A 17,780-nucleotide genomic window follows, 5' to 3' on the forward strand; every position below is an offset into this window, starting at 1 on the left:
GGCCCGGGCGTGCGCGTGACCGTGGGGGAAGGCGGAAGCGGAAGTCGGGGGCGCGCCGCCTCGCAGAGAAGGAGGCCGCGGCGTCGGGGTCCGGCTGGGGTCGCCATGGGGCGCGGCAGCGGTACCTTCGAGCGTCTCCTAGGTAACGCAGCCCCCTCCCCTCGCGGCTGACCCGCGATCCCGGAGCGCAGCGGAATGTCCGCCGCGTGGCGTGGGCCCTGGGTGGGCGCGCCGCGAGCGGGTCTCGGCAGTGCGGGGCACGGGCGCTGGCCGGGGCGGGTGAGGGTTTACTGATGAGCCGGGCCTGGAGCCCGCAGGTCCCCGGGAACCGACCACGGGCGTCTGCCCTAGCTGACCCAAAGTCCTGAGTCACGAAGATGGGTAACTCGATCGAATAGTAAAACCTCTTGAAGACCGCCACCCCCCCCCCAAAAAAAAAAAAAACCCGCCTAGGTTGCCTGGGGTTTGGGGCTTGTGACATCTCCGTGGGACCTGTCACACGCTTTTGAGGACCGCTTTTCTGAGGACCAGACCAACGCTTCACCTGCTTGGGGAAGCGCCCGGTGGTTCAGGAAGGCGTTTCCTCCATCTGTCAGAGTCTACGGGTGATCCTTTCTGAGCCTCCTGGGAGTCACAGATTTTAGGAAAGAAAAGGGATATTTCTGGGCAGGTGCCCCTACCTCCAGGGAAGCAGCGGGAGTCGTCTGGGACAGACGCTCTGGCTACTCCAGGCCACCCTTGTTTTTCCTTGAGTGTGTCTTGGGAGGAGACTTCAGATGCGACGTGGTTCTTGCTCTTGGGAGGTGTGGGCCGAGGGACTCAACCATGAGGGGTGATTCAGCTTTTCTGGGGTGGATCCAGAAGTCACATCCAGGCCATCGCTGGCGGCACACTGGCCTCCGAGGTTATCCGTAGTGTGTAGGGAGGTCTGCACCAGCAGGGCTGGGGCCTCCGGCCCGTCCGTCTGAGGCAGCCATGAGGGAGAGCCAGATGTCGGGAGGTCAGCCCTGTGTGGCCATACAGGACACTTGAGACAGAGGACAGGGGCCCATGTTGCATTTCAGAAGCCTCGTCCCAGAGGAAATTGCACCAGTTGGGCCAAACTTGTGAAAAGCAGGGCCTCCGAGGGACGAGGTGGCAGATTCTGTCAAGGAGCAGCCAGCACAGCTTGGAATTCTGGCGTCCCCAGCAAGCTGTGTGGCTCGGGGCAGTGACCTGCAGGGGATGAGCTGGGAAACAGCCTTGGCCAGTAAGGCCTAAGGCCATGTGAGGGGCAAGTTCCCAGAGGGCGTGTGGGAGCACCTGGTGGGCACGGGTTCTGGACTCTCGCTGTAGCTGCTCCCACTTTGTTCTCCTGTTGGGTCAGGTGGTTCCTGCTGCATCAGGAGGGTCTTCCCTGGGCGTCCCCTGAGTCCAAACGTTTAAAATGGGAAGGAGGCGATCCCTCCTTCTGTCGCTAAGCAGGGGGCCCCCTGTGGAATCAGCAGGGGGAGCCCCCACAATGACACGTTTCTGCTTTAGACAAAGCGACCAGCCAGCTTCTGCTGGAGACCGACTGGGAGTCCATCCTGCAGATCTGCGACCTGATCCGCCAGGGGGACACGCAGTAAGTGAGGGGGACACTTGTGCCCAGTGACCCTTGGGGGCCTGGGACAGCTGTGTGGTCTGCAAGCTGGGGTTCTTGGAGCTGGGGACCGACCAAGGGAGCGCTCTGTGCAGCTTGGGGTCAGATGGCCGCTGGGCCTCATCTTGGTTCCTGAGACTGTTTTCTTTTTTCCTGTCTCTGCTCCTGCCAACACCCTTTCCTTTCAGGGCAAAGTACGCCGTGAGTTCCATCAAGAAGAAGGTCAACGACAAGAACCCCCACGTGGCCTTGTACGCCCTGGAGGTGACTAGAGCCCTGCACCCCCACCCTCTCAAGGGCCCCCTCCCCAGCGGTCCGCAACCTCACCCACTCACCTGCACACAGCCAGCAGTGTGGGCACCGAGCGTGAGCGGGGACGTGAGCGGCCCTGACAGAGCCAGGGTGGGAGCTGGGCCTCCGAGGCTCCCCCTGAGATTGCCACTTTAGGTGGGAGCGTGACTCTGGTCTCTGTCCTCGGTGACGACAGGTGGAGTCAGGAGGAGCCTGGGCAGTGCTGGCAGCTGCCTGCCTCAGGCTGCCGTGGGGTCCAGAGGGGTGTCCCTGCCCTGACCAGCAGCCCACCCCTCCCCAACCTTGGCATCTGCAGGTCATGGAGTCCGTGGTGAAGAACTGTGGCCAGACGGTCCACGACGAGGTGGCCAACAAGCAGACCATGGAGGAGCTGAAGGAGCTGCTGAAGGTGCGTGCGCCACCGGGAGCCGTGGATCCAGAGGGAGGAAGGTGCCACCGCCACCAGGCCTTTGCTGTCCTAGGTCTTCGCTGGCACCTGTGGCAGGAACGCGGTGCCAGGCATGGTGCCAGGGGTGGCAGAGGCCAGAACTGAGTGCTGGCAGTCCCTGTGCCATGCCAACCCCAGCCTGGTGACATCTGAGTGCAGGAGCCCCTCTCGTCCTCCAGGGCGTAGGAAGGCTTCCCAGGCACGGGGCTGGGAGCAGAGCCTTGAAGGGCTGGGCACACTCTCTGAGTGACGGAGAAGGTAGCAGAAGGAGCCCTGTGTGTGAGCAGAGCCCTGGGGAGTTCCAGGGGCAGCTGGGCGGGCGAGGTCGGCAGGAAGGTTCTGGGTGGTAGGCACGGAAGCCCGACATGTTTACGGAGGGGGAGCTGGGGAGGTGCTGGGGATTGGGCTTCATGCCCTTCTTAGGCTGAAGAGCAAAAATTCTTCCGAGCCCAAGACATTGTCCTGAGTGGCACCTGCCTGTGACCTCCTAGGCTTGCTCTGCCCCCTGCAGGGATTGTGATGTGGGCGGTGACACTGGGGTCGTGTGATGCAGCGCTGGGTGGAGCAGCCATTCTCCGAGGAGAAAGGGCACCCCCTGGACGTGAGGCTGCCTGGGTGGCCCCGGAGCGGTGAAGCCCCGGGCACCGTCTCGCTGCCTCCAGTGGGCCAGGCCACAGTGTCCTGGTCCTGTCGCCTGTGGGCACACGGGGCCAAGAGCCCATGTGGGACCTGAGCTGACAGCCAGTGGCTCCGAGGGACCTTGGCCAGCCCTGCTCTGGCCCGTCAGGAAAAGCGGGAGGGTTAGAAGCTGCCTTCCTCCTGCACGGGCAGGCGGTCTCATCGCCCCACACAGTCCCTGGCGCTCGGCCCCCTCAAGACGGGAGGAGCCCGCTGACCGGGCGCAGGTTGCAGGGAAGACTCGGAAGCCCTGTGCTGAGCAGTGGCTGGTGTCTCTGTGAAGCAGCTTCCCCGTCCCTCCGTCCTCCCGCCTGTCGCTTGCGGAGGGCACCCTGAAGGCTCTCCGAGGGTGACTGACTGTGCTCCAAGCTGGTGGAAATGGCAGCTCTGTATGTGGGGACGTCCCCAGAGTGGCTGTGACTGGCCCCAGGGGGCCGGTGTCAAGCAGGGCCAGAGTGGGTGCAGACCGAGGGGCTCCCCGGTGGACAGGGAGAGATGCCGGCTGTGCCCGGATCGTGGCTTGGAGAGCTTTTGCCTCAGGGGCCCTGGCTTCTCCTGGGGCTTTACAGGGAGGCCCCAGCTCAGGGCTGGGGGAGGGCTGGGCCTGGGGAGAGTGGTAGGCGGCCCGTGGCCCTGCCCGGGGGACACACCTCACTTCCGCCCCGAGCAGCGGTGTCTCTCCACCCACTGGTCAGGCTGAGAAGCCCTGGCACCTGCTGCCCCTGAGGCTGCTCACAGCTCCCCTCCCCACTGCAGAGGCAGGTGGAGGCCAGCGTCCGGAACAAGGTCCTGCACCTGATCCAGGCCTGGGCACACGCCTTCCGGAACGAGCCCAAGTACAAGGTGGTCCAGGACACCTACCAGATCATGAAGGTGGAGGGTGAGTTGGGCCTGGGGCACCACCTGCAGCAGGCAGGACTGGGCTGGGGGCCGGCACCTCATTAAGTGGAGATGGGGCTTGTGGGGTAGGCACCCCAGAGTAGCCAGCACCTGGGGTCAGCCCGTGAGCACAGTGGGAGCAGGGCCGTGTCTGCTGGCTGTGGGGTGGGCAGGAGGGGAGGTGTGACAAGGGCCCCACCCACGTCCATGGCCCTCAAACCCTGGTCAGTGGACACGGGACCGGTTGCAGGCTCACGTTTGCTCTCCCAGGAAAGAGTGTCCGAGATGTGTAGGGTTCCCCAGGGGTCTGTGCCTGCATAAGACTTTGGGGACCCCGACTCTGAGAGCACTTGGCCAGGAGCTGGACAGGAGACCTGGGGGAGACCTGTGCAGCCTTGGCATGGTAGCACCAAGGCCTGGCCCCACTGCGACCCAGGGCCAGCAGCCCGTGGGGAGCCACCTGGGTGAGGGGCGGCCTGCCTGCTGTGACGGCTGGAGGTCTGCAGGGGCAGGACAGGTGCTGAGACCCAAAGGTGTCAGGCCAGATGGGTGGGGTCGGGTGTGGCTGTGGGGGCCTTGCACCCCCGCGCGGCCCGGAAGCCACTGCAGCCTGCTCTTCCCAGGGCACGTCTTCCCAGAGTTCAAGGAGAGCGACGCCATGTTTGCTGCGGAGAGAGTGAGTCCGGGTTCCTCGCGTGGATGGGCCGCCCTGGGGAAGCTGGAGGGAGCTGGGCCGGGGAGGGGTACTGGTCACCTCACGAAGGGGGTGTCCAGCGTGGCTGAGCAGAGCCAGAGGTGGAGGCAGGAGCAAGGTCCGAGGCGCCCTTTGCCTCACGGGCTCACGGGTTGAAGGAACACTGACCTGCCTCTGAGGCGGGGCTCCTTCGTTGCGTGTGCAGTGTCTGGGCCTGGCCTCATGGGGGTGCGGAGTGGGGCCGGGGGCGGGCCTGGGGGTCCTGACTCTGCCGTCCTGCAGGCCCCCGACTGGGTGGACGCCGAGGAGTGCCACCGGTGCAGGGTGCAGTTCGGGGTGGTGACCCGCAAGGTGAGTGCGCCCTGCCACTCGCCGCCGCCACGGCCACATGTGGTCCCTTCCTTCTTGGCTGTGGTCTGGGCGCAGGGAGGGAATCCAGCCCCAGCCACGCGGTGGCTGTGGCCACCATGGGTTTGGTGTCTGTGGTCAGCGCCGGCAGGTACAGCTGACGCCCCCCCAGGCCGGGAGCACACAGGCTCGGGCCGGGGCTCGGGTCGCACTGCCTCTGCCAGTCCGGCCCACACCTTCCGGCCCACGTCCGTCTCCCACGTCGGGCCCCGCCCAGCACGGCTCACACCTGTTTTCTGCGAGCCTTTACTTTCAGCGTGAGCTCCCGTCTCCGGTGTGGTGGCTGTGGCGGTGTCCGGGCCTGTGCGGCTGGCCTGACTGTTCTGGAGGGGAGTGCTGGGCGGGTGGGAGTGAGGGGTCGCTGGCCTGCTGCTCAGCGCCGCCCCCACCTGTCGCAGCACCACTGCCGGGCCTGCGGCCAGATATTCTGCGGCAAGTGCTCCTCCCGGTCCTCCACCATCCCCAAGTTCGGCATCGAGAAGGAGGTGCGCGTGTGCGAGCCCTGCTACGAGCAGCTCAACAAGTGAGTGCCCGCCGCCGGCCTCGGCCTGTCCCAGGAGGCGTCTCCAGGGTGTCCGGCCCCTTGCAGCAGGACCCTCAGTCGGTGTCGGGTCGGGGTCTGGGCTGCTGGTGGGACCCCTGGGGCAGGGGGCTGTGTCCTCAGTGCAGCGGGCGCAGAGGCTTGTGCTGCCTCCGTCTGTCCTGGTGTCAGTGGGGGGGGCAACCCCTCTCTGCAGTGCCTCAGGCCAGGAGACGCCTGGGGTCCCTCGGCCCAGCGCCCCCGCTAGTCAGAGGGCTGTCTCCTTCCCGAGTGTGGCCTGGGGAGCCGCTGCCGACACCGTGGTCATGTGGAAGCCCCAGGAAGCACTGGAGGACTGCGGGGGCTGGGGTGCCGTGCTGCTACTCCAGGGCCCTGTTTCTCCAGGAAAGCGGAAGGCAAGGCCCCCTCCACGACGGAGCTGCCCGCGGAGTACCTGACCAGCCCCCTGTCGCAGCAGTCCCAGGTAGGGCCTGGCCATGGCCTCTCCCCGCGCCCCTCTCCCCGGGCCCTGCTCACCCAGCCCGCCTGCCTGCAGCTGCCCCCCAAGCGGGACGAGACGGCCCTGCAGGAGGAGGAGGAGCTGCAGCTGGCGCTGGCTCTGTCGCAGTCGGAGGCGGAGGAGAAGGAGCGGATGGTGAGCGGAGCGGTGGGGAGACCTGAGACCTGATGGTGGGTGCTGAGGACCATGCTGGGTGTGCGGGGCGGGCATGGGGCGGCTCTGCCTGGTGACACACGCCTCCTGGTCCCCTGCAGAGACAGAAGTCCACCTACACTGCGTACCCCAAGGCGGAGCCCACCCCCGTGGCCTCGTCGGCGCCCCCTGCCAGCAGCCTGTACTCTTCGCCCGTGGTAAGCGCCCCCATGGCCCAGCAGCACTGGCCCAGCAGCACTGTCTCCTGCGGGGCGGGGGGGGGGGGGGCACGGGAGGGCCGCCCCAGACAGGACTGCACCGTGTCACCCGGCCTCACCACCGCCTACTGGCTCTCGGCTCCCCGGGCAGGGGTCCCCTGTGGGGCGGGGACTCCGGAAAGACTGGGGACCCCACTAGTGAGAGCCCTGTCTCCTTCACGGCCCTGAGGCCAAGGGCGGCTGTGCCTTTCTAGCCTCGGCCCGTGGCCACCACAGCATTTACTTTCTTGGTGTCACCCCAGCCCATCTGACTGGGGGTGGTGGCAGCTGTGCCCAGGGGTGGAGAACAGCCCTGCCCCCTACCTGTTGGAGACCCTCTGCACAGCAGATGGGAGGTGGGCTGGTGGCCCCTTGCACCTTGTCAACGATTGTGGAGTTCCAAGGGCCCCCCTCAAGCCAGCCCTGGCCAGACTCCAGGGTCCCCAGCCACTGCCATGCCATCAGCCTCCTGAGCGACAGCTGCGAGGAGCTGGGGTGTGTGGCCTGTGACCCCTCAGTCTCCATGTCTCCCCAGAACTCGTCAGCACCGCTGGCCGAGGACATGGAGCCCGAGGTGAGTTCTTTGCACGTGGTGCTTCTCTTTGCTGCCCCCCTGGGCCTTGGGATGATCTCTCGTCATCCACGCAGCTCGCACGGTACCTCAACCGGAACTACTGGGAGAAGAAGCAGGAAGAGGCTCGGAAGAGCCCCACGCCGTCTGCACCCGTGCCCCTGGCAGAACCGGCCACCCACCCTGGGGAGGGGCACGCAGCCCCTGCAAACATGGTGGAGGTGAGGGGCTGCTCCCGTGCTTCCGGCCCGTGGCGTGCCCTGGGGGTGGGGAGCACGAGGACAGGCCAGCCCAACTCACCCTCCGGTCTCTTCCAGGCTCCCCTCCCAGAGACAGACCCTCAGCCTGTACCTTCCTCCAGTGGCCCCTTCAGTGAGGTAAGCGCCCGTCTCAGCCAAGGAAGCGGCCTACGGAGCAGAGCGCCAGGCCCCAGACAGGTGTCTGTTGCCCACAGCAACTGCCCGGAGGTGGACTCAGCCACTCACTGTCTGCCCTGGACAGACCATGCCCAGGGCCACTGGCTCGTCTGTCCTGAGGCTCCTGGGTTTTGTTGGCCATTGCAGTGAGAAGCCAGGGCCACCCTGACCAGTGTGGCTCTGGGGGCTGGACCTCAAACTGAAAGGTCACCAGTTCAATTCCTGGTCAGGGCCTGGGTTGCAGGCCTGGTCCCTGGTTGGTGGCGTACAAGAAACAACTGATCAGTGTCTCTCACGTGTCAGTATTTCTCCCTCTCCTTCTCCCTCCTTTTCCCTCTCTAAAAACAAAGAAACAGAATCTTAAAGAAGCAGACAGGGCCTTTGCAGGGAGGCAGGCCCCGTGTCGCCACCAGGGCAGGCCTGCAGCCTCCCTGGGCCTGGGTTTCTGGGGATCCCAGGTGGGGGGGTTCCCCCCCACACCCCATGGAACAGCAGCCCCTGGTGCTGGCCGCACCCGCAGAGCGCCAGGTCAGGGTTGGTGCAGTGGGGCCGCCCTGACGCCCGGCCCGCCGCGCATCCCGGCAGCAGTTCCAGAACGGGGAGTCGGAGGAGAGCCACGCGCAGTTCCTGAAGGCCCTGCAGAACGCCGTCAGCACCTTCGTCAACCGCATGAAGAGCAACCACGTGCGCGGCCGCAGCATCACCAACGACTCGGCCGTGCTGTCCCTCTTCCAGTCCATCAACGGCATGCACCCCCAGCTGCTGGAGCTGCTCAACCAGCTGGACGAGCGCAGGCGTACGTCCCTCCCGGCCCAGCCCTCCCTGTCCTGGGCTTGCTGCACCCCCTGGGGCTGTGGGTGCCCTCAGCCCAGCATCACCAGCCAGCACCGTGAGGGCCTCCCGCACTGGCGGGAGGTGGTGGTGGGCAGTGGACAGGTCCCTGGGATGGGCTGGTCCAGGGACTGCAGCTTCTTGGGTTCCAGGGCAGGTGGTCCCAGTGATGGGAAATGTCCCACCAAGCACTGGACGGTCAGGTGAAGGGAGAGTCCTCCAGGCCCAAGGCCAGCCGTGCCCTGTTCACAAGCTGGGCAGAGGCAGGCACCCCGAGCTTCTGTGCCGAGCCACGGGCCCCGCTCTGCCCCTGCAGTGTACTACGAGGGGCTGCAGGACAAGCTGGCACAGATCCGCGACGCCCGGGGCGCTTTGAACGCCTTGCGGGAGGAGCACCGGGAGAAACTGCGCCGGGCGGCCGAGGAGGCAGAGCGCCAGCGCCAGATCCAGCTGGCCCAGAAGCTGGAGATCATGCGGCAGAAGAAGCAGGTGCGGCGGTGGCGAGCTGGCGGGCCACGGGGTGCTGGGCCGGGCCGGTGCTGACTGCCGCCCTGTGGCTGCAGGAGTACCTGGAGGTGCAGAGGCAGCTGGCCATCCAGCGCCTGCAGGAGCAGGAGAAGGAGCGGCAGCTGCGCCTGGAGCAGCAGAAGCAGACCATCCAGATGCGGGCCCAGATGCCCGCCTTCTCCCTGCCCTACGCCCAGGCATGCGCCCAGCTCACCCCACCCCCGCTGGTTGGGCCTGTGGCTGCGGGAGCCGCCCTGACAGCCCTCTCTGTCCCCAGCTCCAGGCCATGCCCGCTGCGGGAGGCGTGCTGTACCAGCCCTCCGGCCCCACGAGTTTCCCGGGGACCTTCAGCCCCGCAGGCTCGGTGGAAGGCTCCCCCATGCACACCGTGTACATGAGCCCGCCAGCCCCCACCGGTGGCAGCCCCTACCCCAGCGTGCCCGGGGCCGGAGCAGGTAAGGGCGGGCGGCCGTGCTGACCAGCCAGGATGAGCCTGAGACAGTCACCTTTTCCACGTCTATTTTGGCGCAACAGGTTCACAGACTATGCTCCCCAAGTGTTCGCTGTCTGTGGGCACCCCCCCAGTCCCCCCGCCAGGTCCCCCACTGACACACGCACAGACACCCCCAGGCCGGACTCGGGCTCCCTGCCCCATCCGTGTTCACCAGCTCTCCGGCCCCAGAATTCACAGACAATGGTCTTGGCAGCGGCAGCCCAGGCCAAGTGAGGTGGACACTTGTCCGTCATCCCGAGTCCGGGGCCGGTTCCAGGAGTCACCGGCAGCTCTGTCCCCACCCCTGCAGTGCCCTCTGCAGTGGGAACATGGCCGGCTGTACGTCCTCTTACTCTTCCAGCCCCAGGGGTCCTCTCCCACCTCTCCACCTCACTCGCTTCCCGTTGGTGAGAACATGAGGCGCGAGCTCAGTCCACTCACAGCACAGGACGTGCTCCCCGACCCCAGGGTCTCAGGCCTGCCGTTCCTCCCCAGATCCCAGCATGGTGAGCGCTTACATGTACTCGGCAGGAGCCACCGGCACACAGGCTGCACCCCAGGGCCCAGCTGGGCCCAGCGCCAGCCCCGCCTACTCCTCCTACCAGCCCACCCCCACCCAGGGCTATCAGGTATGTGGTCAAGGCTGCACCCCTCCCCCGCCCACCACCACCACTACCACGGAGGCCCCTGTGCGGTGCCCTGCGTCACAGTCCTTCCCTCCACAGAACGTGGCCTCCCAGGCCCCACAGAGCCTCCCGGCCATCTCCCAGGCCCCGCAGTCGGGCAGCATGGGTTACATGGCAAGCTCAGCCGTGTCCCTGGGCTACCAGCCCTACAGCATGCAGGTGAGACCATGTGGGTGAGACCAAGCGGCGTCCCCGCGGGGCGGTCCTTGAACAAGAGGTGGGGCGGGGGGGAGGGTGCGCTGGATGGGCCCTGCCCTTCTGGTCCCTACCCTTCCCACTCCACTGGGCTCCCCTGGCTGGTGTTCCAAGTCAGAAAGTCCCCCTCTGCTGGGTTACAGGGCTCCTTTCTCACGGTTGGGTTCCCGTCATTCTCTGCAGAACCTCATGACCACCCTCCCCAGCCAGGATGCACCTCTGCAGCCCCCTCAGCAGCCCTACATCTCAGGGCAGCAGCCCCTGTACCAGCAGGTGAGCCTCTCCTCCACTCCTGGGGACCTGGACCCGTGGCAGGGGCTGTCCTGGGAAGAGCAGGCAGTCCCTGGACACACACAGTGACCTGAGTTGGCTAAAACACTCAACTGTGTGGAGGGAGCCGGGAACTCTGGGTTGTGGCCCCTGCTGGGGCATGAAGCCTGTGATGGGGGTGGGCTGAGCTCACAGAACAGACTACCAGAAGCCAGGCTGAGGAGGGGGGCTCTGGAGAAGCCACTTGAGGGTGGGGCTGGGGCCTGGGGGAGAACCAATAGCCCTGTCCCCCAGATGGCGCCCTCTGGTGGCCCAGCCCAGCAGCCACAGCCCGTGGCCCAGCAGCCGCCCGTGCAGGGGCCGCAGGTGCAGGGCAGTGAAGCCCAGCTCATCTCATTCGACTGACCCCGGGCCAGCTTGCCACCCAGAGTAACACTACGCTCCGACATCACCACCTGTCTAGCACATCTGCCCCTCCCGCTCTCCTGCCTCTTCCTGTCCTCCCCTGCTGGCTCAGCCCCTTGGCCCTCCCCGTCCCCAAGTTGGTCCTGTCTCTGACTTCTGTCCCCATGGCTGGGCCGCCGGCACAGGGCAGACCTGAGCATCCTCTCTTACAGAAGCCCCAGCCTACTGAATGGGCTCCCTCTGCCCTGGGGGTCTCCCCAGAGCCCTCTAGTGCGACCCTGGCCCCCAGGGGAGGGGTGGGGGCTTGTCTCCAGCTTCTCTGCTTCTGTGCTGTCCTGTCATCTCATCCAGTGCTCCCAGTAGATGGAATGAACGGCGATAATAAAGTCTCTTTAACCAGGACTCAGCGTCTGTTTAGAGAGAAGGTGGTGGGCAACTGTCCTGGCTCTGGACGGGGGTGTGGGGCATTTCTGCAGGCTGGCCTGCCCCCTGCGGGGCCAGCTCCACGGTCAGGCCAGTCTCCTCCGAGACTGTCCTCCCAGACAGACAGCACCTCGGGGCAGGTGCTGGGACTGGCCTGCAGGACCCCCAGCTCTCGTCTGACTGCGATGCCAGTTGTAGCCTGGAAGGAAATGTTACCATCAATGTGAGACGCTGGGCCCTGTGCATCCAGTTCGGAATGCCACCTTAAACATGCAAACCTCTTAGGAACTACAACAGGAGCTCATCCATGAAGGCATCAACGACTTTAATACGCACAGAGGCCACCTGGGCTCAGGTCAAAGGCAGGGCCAGAATAACAGCAGGTGCAGGGCAGAAAAGCCCTGCCTTCCCGTCCCCAGTCATGTCGGGTTGCTCCAGCGCCGGGTCCTAGGAAATCACCTGTGGCGGCGGGGCTCGCTGGAACTGACTTGCCTGTGCTGCCGTTCCGATTGCTGCGTATGAAAAGCGGAGGCTCAGGACCGTTGCGGTGACGCTGCGGCGGACTGAGTGGGACACCCCTCGGCCGGGAGTTTGGGATCTGGACCAAGAGGCGGGCAGGAGCGCGGAGGTGCGGATGTCTGAAAACAAAGCTGGGGCTTCCAAACTCTCCACCCCGGGACCTGAAAACAGAGCCGGGACCTGGAAGCCCTTCCGCCCAGGTGCCCATCAGTCGGCCCTTTCCGACCTCAATCACAACTCTCGGTAAACACTACGCAGAAGCCCCAGTCCAGCTTCCCAGGACGCGCGCTTGGTGCCGCGGAAGGAGGCGGCCTCACTCCCGGAACGGCCTGGGCTGAAAGACAAAATGTGGTCCCTCCCGAGCTCTTGCGGGAGAGGCTGCCGTTGTGGCGGCGGAGAGGGCGCTAGGCCGAGGGCACCGAGGACGGGACGCGCTGGGTGACCACGGTCAGCAGACACGAGGCTGCCGTAAGGGTCCCCGCGCTGGTCTATACGGACCAGGTCCGGTCCCAACTCGGACGGAGCCTGCCGCCAAGCTCCGACCTTCACTGGCCATCGTTCGCCCCACAAGCAGAGGACCCGAGTCCGGCACCTAATGGCCCGAGGAGCCCGACCACCACCGCCACAAGGCCAAGCGCCTGCGCGGCCCGCCGCCTTATGGGTAATCTCGGCGACCGAGAGGAAACAAGCGCGAGGCTGAGCTAGAGCGTCCTCTCCGGCTCGTATGCTCGGCGGCCCCTGCGGCTAGAGCGTCCTCCCCAGCTCCTGTTCTCTGCGGCTCTGGCGGCTAGAGCGTCCCTCTCCGCCGGAGCCGCGTGTGACCTTCCCGCTCGCGGAGCGATGCTACCGGCGGCCGCTCTCCCCCTGTGGGGGCCGTGTCTCGGGCTTCGGGGCGCCGCGCTCCATTTCATCAGGTACCGCGGGCTACCAAGGGCTGGGTGGGCAGAGTGGGTGCCCTCGGCCGGCCACCGATGGTTCGGGTCGGGGCGGCGGACGAGAGGCCACAGAAACTCGGCGGATCCCTGCAGGGATAGGGGGCGTGGGGACCACCGCGTGCGGAGCCCGTAACCGCGCGGGCCACGGAGAGTGCCGCGGTGGCCTCAGATGACCTTGGACGGGTTCCGGCCTTTCTCCGGACCTCAGTTTCCCCGTAAGCTCAGTGACGTGGAAGGGCTCCCTTCAGTGCAGTCGGCGTCCCGCCCTCAGGGGACCCAGCTTCTGAAAGGCCGTGAGCAGCGGATGCATGTGTGGTTTTGCATTACCCCCGTGAGGGGCTACCATTCATTCAAACCAGGAAGTTAATGTCGTGGGCAGAGTTTTGCAATAATAATGCGGGTTTCTAAGCAGTTTAACGAGTGTAAAGTGGACCCTCGAGTCTGAGAACGCTGGGTTGGGGCCAAGGGGCTAGACCTGAGCTCACCGGCACCTGCCTGCCTGGACCGTGTCTCCTCCACATGCAGGGCTGACGGCTGTGTTTGGGTTTTAGACAACAGGTGCCACGCGTCTGCACCGTGCGGCTGATGAGATGCAGCAGCCATCGAAGGGGGGAGGCCCTCGCCGGTGCACCCCTAGATAACGCCCCCAAGGAGTACCCCCCAAAAATCCAGCAGCTGGTTCAGGACATTGCCAGCCTCACGCTCCTGGAGATCTCGGACCTCAATGAGCTCCTGAAGGTATCTGGCCAGACCTGGGCAGTGGAATCTGGGCCTTGTCCCTGGGGCATTCGGGGGCATTTGTTCAGTTGTTCCCCGAGCGTAGGGACAGCCGTGCCCCTGAGTGTGTTTGGGTGTGACGGCCAGCCTCTGAGACTGCTCTCCTCTGTCCCCGCAGAAAACCTTGAAGATCCAGGATGTGGGCCTCATGCCAATGGGCGGCATGATGCCTGGTCCTGCCCCTGCTGCAGCGGCCCCCGAGGTGAGCCCAGGCCCAGTCCTTATGCGCGCTCACGTCGTGTGACCACATTTCTCTCGCTGTCCCTCATCTCGGCCCTGCGCCGATCAGTACGCCCCACCGGTCTGTGTGCGCCTCTGACTGCAGACCCCGTCAGCACCGAGACCTCCTCCCTGCCAAGGATGTGCGGGCCCCTGCCCACTGGAGACCATGTTTCTAGTGGAGGGAGACAGACTGTGAGCCCGGTGAAAGGAAAAGAGCAGAAAGAAATTACGTGGAATACTTAGACGTAACGAGTGTTGCAGGAAGAGGGGGAGAGGAGGGCCAGGAGCTCGAGGAAGGTGCAAATGAGCCAGTGACCCTCGTCTGAGGGTCTGTTTATTGATTTTGAGAGGAAAAGGGACAGAGTAAGACAAACGTCAGTCGGTTGCTTCTCATATATGCCCCAACTGGGGCCCAGACCCTCAGCCTAGGTGTTAGGCATGTGCCCTGACCTGGGATTGAACTCTCAAACTTTTGGTGTACAGAACAGCACTGCAACCAAGTGAGCCACCTGACCAAGGCAGCAGGCGGCTCCTGAGCAGAGTGGCTGAGGGAGAGAACAAGGCGTTCCCTGCAGAGGGACAGCGTCTGGTGCGAGGGCCAGGAGGCGGGTCCAGGCTGCAGAGGGTGGAGAGACAAAGGGCAGCCCTCCTCCTGGTGACGGTGTGGTGTCTGTGAGGAAACCATCAGCCCGGGAGCCACACGCTCACTTTTTTCTCAGCATCTGTTATTTAAAAAACCTCGTTATTCACAAGCAGGAATAAGAACACCTTCATTCCTGTGCCCTGGCCAGTCCTAGTGATCATTATCGTCTCATCACACTTGTGTCTTCTGCCCTGGAAGCTAAGGCACACCTCTGAAAACGGGGGGCCAGCACCCACTGGCACGAGGGGGATTCGCAGTGACCTCCCGTCCCAGCCCATTCAGACTTGAGCTCTGTCGCTCCCTGCTGCCCGTTGCTGGCCACTTGGGGATGGGGGCAGAGGCTGGCTGTCACTTTGTCTAGTCTTGAGGCATGACCTCGGGCTTGGCCGAGGATGGAGTGGCCCTGCGATTCTGTTACATTACCTGGCCACAGAGCACCTTCATTGTCACCCTGCCTTGTCTTTCAAGGGGCCGTTTTTAAGGGACAAGCGCTGGGGGCTGGGAAGGGAGGCAGCGTCCAAGCAAGCGGCCTCTGCCGAGCTGGGAGCGGTTCTGCGGGGTGCGGCCCAGCCTGGCCCGGGAGTGACTGGGGGTGGGCACTGGCCCAACCGGGCTTCTGTTGGAATCTCAGGCTCTGTGGGGGCCTTGCCTTTGGGGTCACGGGATGGGCAGCCCAGGAGCAAACGCACCTGCGGCACAGCCTCCCTTCTCACCTGGCGGCCCACTCTCACCCTCCCCCAGGTAGAAGAAGAATACGTCCCCAAACAGAAAGAACAGACACACTTCACCGTCCGCCTGACAGAGGCGAAGCCCGTGGACAAAGTGAAGCTGATCAAGGAGATCAAGAACTACGTCCAGGGCATAAACCTCGTGCAGGTGAGCTCCAGGCAGCCCTACCAGGCTGGGCTTGGTCCAGGGGCCCAGGTCTGGTGTCTGACTGTGCTCTCTGGCAGGCAAAGAAGCTGGTGGAGTCACTGCCTCAGGAAATCAAAGCGAACGTCGCCAAGGCCGAGGCAGAGAAGATCAAGGCGGCCCTGGAGGCAGTGGGCGGCACCGTGGTCCTGGAGTAAGCCAGCGCCACGGACTTGAGGGGCCCCGGGCCGGGCCCTGCCTGCTCCACCAAGCACCCAGGCTCAGCTGACGGCGCGTCGGAGCAGAACTCCACACTGTCACCTTGGGGCAGCCTGGTTCTGGGACAGGCATGGACCCACTGAGACGCGAGGGGGCAGCTGCTGCCTGTGAGCACCCCCGGGGAGGACTCTGGAACGTGCCCCCAGTTCCCGTACGCCCCCTGGTGGCCGCTGAGAAAATACATGGTTCAGGCCATGCGTGCTGTGTCTGGGTGCTGGGATAGACCAGGGTCTGCCCACGATGGTTTGGAGGTTCTGGCAGCACCCGTGCTGCCTGGCGGGTGGCAGCTGCTTCACAGGCGACACCAGGTCTTCACTTGGGAGCTAAGTGTGCTCTTCCCAAGCCTCAGACAGCCCTGCAAGAAACAGTCCTGTGTGTCCTGCAGCCTTGAGAGAGGACGACGTGGGGGCTGAGCCTAGGAGCCAGGGCAAGGCAAGGGGGGGCCCGGTTCCCATATATGGCTTTTACGAGAGAGCAGCCCTGGGGCCTTGTTCCAGGGACCCTGGGCTTCTGGGTGCACTGGATTTACCCCTGAGCAAGAGAACCCAGGGGCGTGGGGCAGAGAGCAGGAGGGAGGGAGGCCGCACTATGGGTTGTTGAGTGGCCATGACCCCAGGAGCCTCTGCCCACGCTGTCCTGAGTCCCCACGTTCTGCCCTTCTCCACTCTGTGGCCCTGTTGGAGGAGCGACCTGCAGAGGGCACTGTGCCTCTGGGCGGGAGGCTCGCCCAGCCGCCCTCCCTATGTACTTCCTGCTGGGCCTCGGGTCAGGTCCAAGGAGGCAGAGACAGGCCGCTCCCTGACCCAGAGAGGCCATGCCACCCGACCAGGTTAATGATTCTCCACTGTGGGTCTCTGGGTGTGCCTTCCCTCCCGAGGGGGCTACTGGACCACCTGAGACTAGCAGTGCATGGGGCTCACAGAGAGCTCTGGCCAGCAGGGTCACAGGTTTCCTAGGACATCTTGGGCAACCGGGTCCTCGGCTTCATCCTGGGCTTCCTGGGGTGGTCCTGAACCTCAGGGGCCATCTAACCAGCCGTGTTCTGCCCCCAGCATCCCGGGCTAGGACAGTGCCTGGTGTCTGCTTCGCTCCCTGCACACGGCCCCACAGTCAGATTCCTGAAAGCGCTGGGCAGATCCTGGACCTCCCCATGGGGGTCCTGGCCCACCACTCCCAGCTCCCTGTGATACACTGCAACCACAGGTGGCCCATGAAGAACTGTTGGGGCCCTGCCCCTGGGGGTTCCACTGGGCCGTGGCCCAAAATCTCTGCATTGGGAGGTGGGTCTGCTGTGCTTCCTGAGTCCCCCTGTTGGTGCCCCCATGGCACTGACAGCCCCATCAGATGTCAGTGGGAGTGGCCTTGTCCAGCCTGGTGCAAGGGCCCCGGGACACGGCTGAGATCTCCAGCCCCAGCAGCTGCCCTCTCTGGGGACCGTCCCTCTGGCACCTCCCAGATTCAGGGAACCAGGAGTGGTTTCTCCAGTGCCCCCCTCCTCCACTGAGGTGGGGGCTGCAGTGGCCACACTGGGCCCAGGTTCCGCCCTGGGGGAGGAGTCTGGCTCCACCCAATGTGAGCTGGGGGACTGTCCCCACAGAGAGCCCCTAGGTCCCCATGGTCCTTTTGGAAAGTGTCCCTGGGGTCTCGGACTTGCCTTTGGCCCAGGAGCCCACCTGCACTTCCTGTTTGCTGGGAGGTGAGATGAGAGAGGGAACCTGCTGTACGAGGTCTGTCGATAAGGTGTCCAGACATGCAGTGTGAAAAAGTTAGACATTTATTGAACATACAAGACCCAAGAAACTGTACATAGGACAAATGACACCCCAACCCTCTTCAAATTGGGACCTCACACAGTTCTCCCAATCGCCATCAGCTGCCCCATTGTATTTTCCTGAATCTCATCAATGGTCTGAAATCTCTTCCCTTTTAAAGATGGCTTTAGTTTTGTGGAAAAGCCAGAAGTCGCAGGGCACCAAATCTGGGCTCTAGGGCGGCTGAATCACCTGGGCGATATGATGTTTTGCCAGAAAACTCGGCACCAGACATGCTGCATGAGCTGGCATGTCGTCCTGATGCAGCTGCCGATCACCCGTGGCCTGCGGCTGCGGCTGCTGCATCACCCCCACAGTCTCTGGGGGAGTATTCAAGCTTAATGCAAAATTTGATGCAGATTTATTGCTCTCCTTTCTCAGTCACTTTGAATGTGGCAGTCACACAGTACACAGTGCACAGTGGCATCTACCATCCCCACTGACCAGTACAGTGAAGTTGTCATTGTTCACAAGTGCGCATTCCAGCCCACTCT

The 17,780-nt window shown here is 64.3% G+C and overlaps 2 protein-coding genes across 3 annotated transcripts; both read left to right on the top strand.

Moving 5' to 3' along the window:
- The first annotated feature begins 27 nt into the window (after positions 1–27).
- Positions 28–11,227, top strand: HGS (hepatocyte growth factor-regulated tyrosine kinase substrate). Of its 2 annotated transcripts, none has more exons than XM_053659234.1 (22): positions 28–142; positions 1,522–1,606; positions 1,813–1,888; positions 2,232–2,324; positions 3,798–3,921; positions 4,544–4,596; positions 4,897–4,965; positions 5,421–5,545; positions 5,948–6,026; positions 6,099–6,197; positions 6,317–6,412; positions 6,987–7,025; positions 7,100–7,243; positions 7,340–7,399; positions 8,024–8,234; positions 8,586–8,758; positions 8,833–8,973; positions 9,054–9,231; positions 9,765–9,898; positions 9,995–10,114; positions 10,334–10,423; positions 10,715–11,227. In XM_053659234.1, exons 1-22 carry the CDS (start codon positions 106–108, stop codon positions 10,823–10,825), a joined length of 2,337 nt encoding a protein of 778 aa, XP_053515209.1. In that variant the 5' UTR covers positions 28–105; the 3' UTR covers positions 10,826–11,227. The 2 variants fall into 2 exon arrangements, with proteins under 2 accessions (XP_053515209.1, XP_053515211.1); XM_053659236.1 differs by having other exon boundaries at positions 8,027–8,234.
- Positions 11,228–12,524: 1,297 nt separating this feature from the next.
- MRPL12 (mitochondrial ribosomal protein L12) lies at positions 12,525–15,672 on the top strand. The gene is made up of 5 exons (XM_037157699.2): positions 12,525–12,681; positions 13,254–13,440; positions 13,598–13,681; positions 15,086–15,220; positions 15,298–15,672. Exons 1-5 carry the CDS (start codon positions 12,608–12,610, stop codon positions 15,412–15,414), a joined length of 597 nt encoding a protein of 198 aa, XP_037013594.2. The 5' UTR covers positions 12,525–12,607; the 3' UTR covers positions 15,415–15,672.
- The last annotated feature ends 2,108 nt before the right edge of the window (positions 15,673–17,780 follow it).

This window comes from Artibeus jamaicensis, unplaced genomic scaffold (genome assembly GCF_021234435.1).
Source record: "Artibeus jamaicensis isolate MK-2021 breed Jamaican fruit bat unplaced genomic scaffold, CSHL_Jam_final contig_2259, whole genome shotgun sequence".
Taxonomy (NCBI): domain Eukaryota; kingdom Metazoa; phylum Chordata; class Mammalia; order Chiroptera; family Phyllostomidae; genus Artibeus; species Artibeus jamaicensis.

Coding starts and splice junctions, on each gene's coding strand:
- HGS (XM_053659234.1), top strand. CDS start 106: ATGGGGCGCGGCAGCGGTACCTTCGAGCGTCTCCTAG. Junction 5,546..5,947: donor TGCTACGAGCAGCTCAACAA/GTGAGTGCCCGC, acceptor CTGTTTCTCCAG/GAAAGCGGAAGGCAAGGCCC. Junction 6,413..6,986: donor GCCTGTACTCTTCGCCCGTG/GTAAGCGCCCCC, acceptor ATGTCTCCCCAG/AACTCGTCAGCACCGCTGGC.
- MRPL12 (XM_037157699.2), top strand. CDS start 12,608: ATGCTACCGGCGGCCGCTCTCCCCCTGTGGGGGCCGTGTCTCGGGCTT. Junction 13,682..15,085: donor CTGCTGCAGCGGCCCCCGAG/GTGAGCCCAGGC, acceptor ACCCTCCCCCAG/GTAGAAGAAGAATACGTCCC. Junction 15,221..15,297: donor AGGGCATAAACCTCGTGCAG/GTGAGCTCCAGG, acceptor GCTCTCTGGCAG/GCAAAGAAGCTGGTGGAGTC.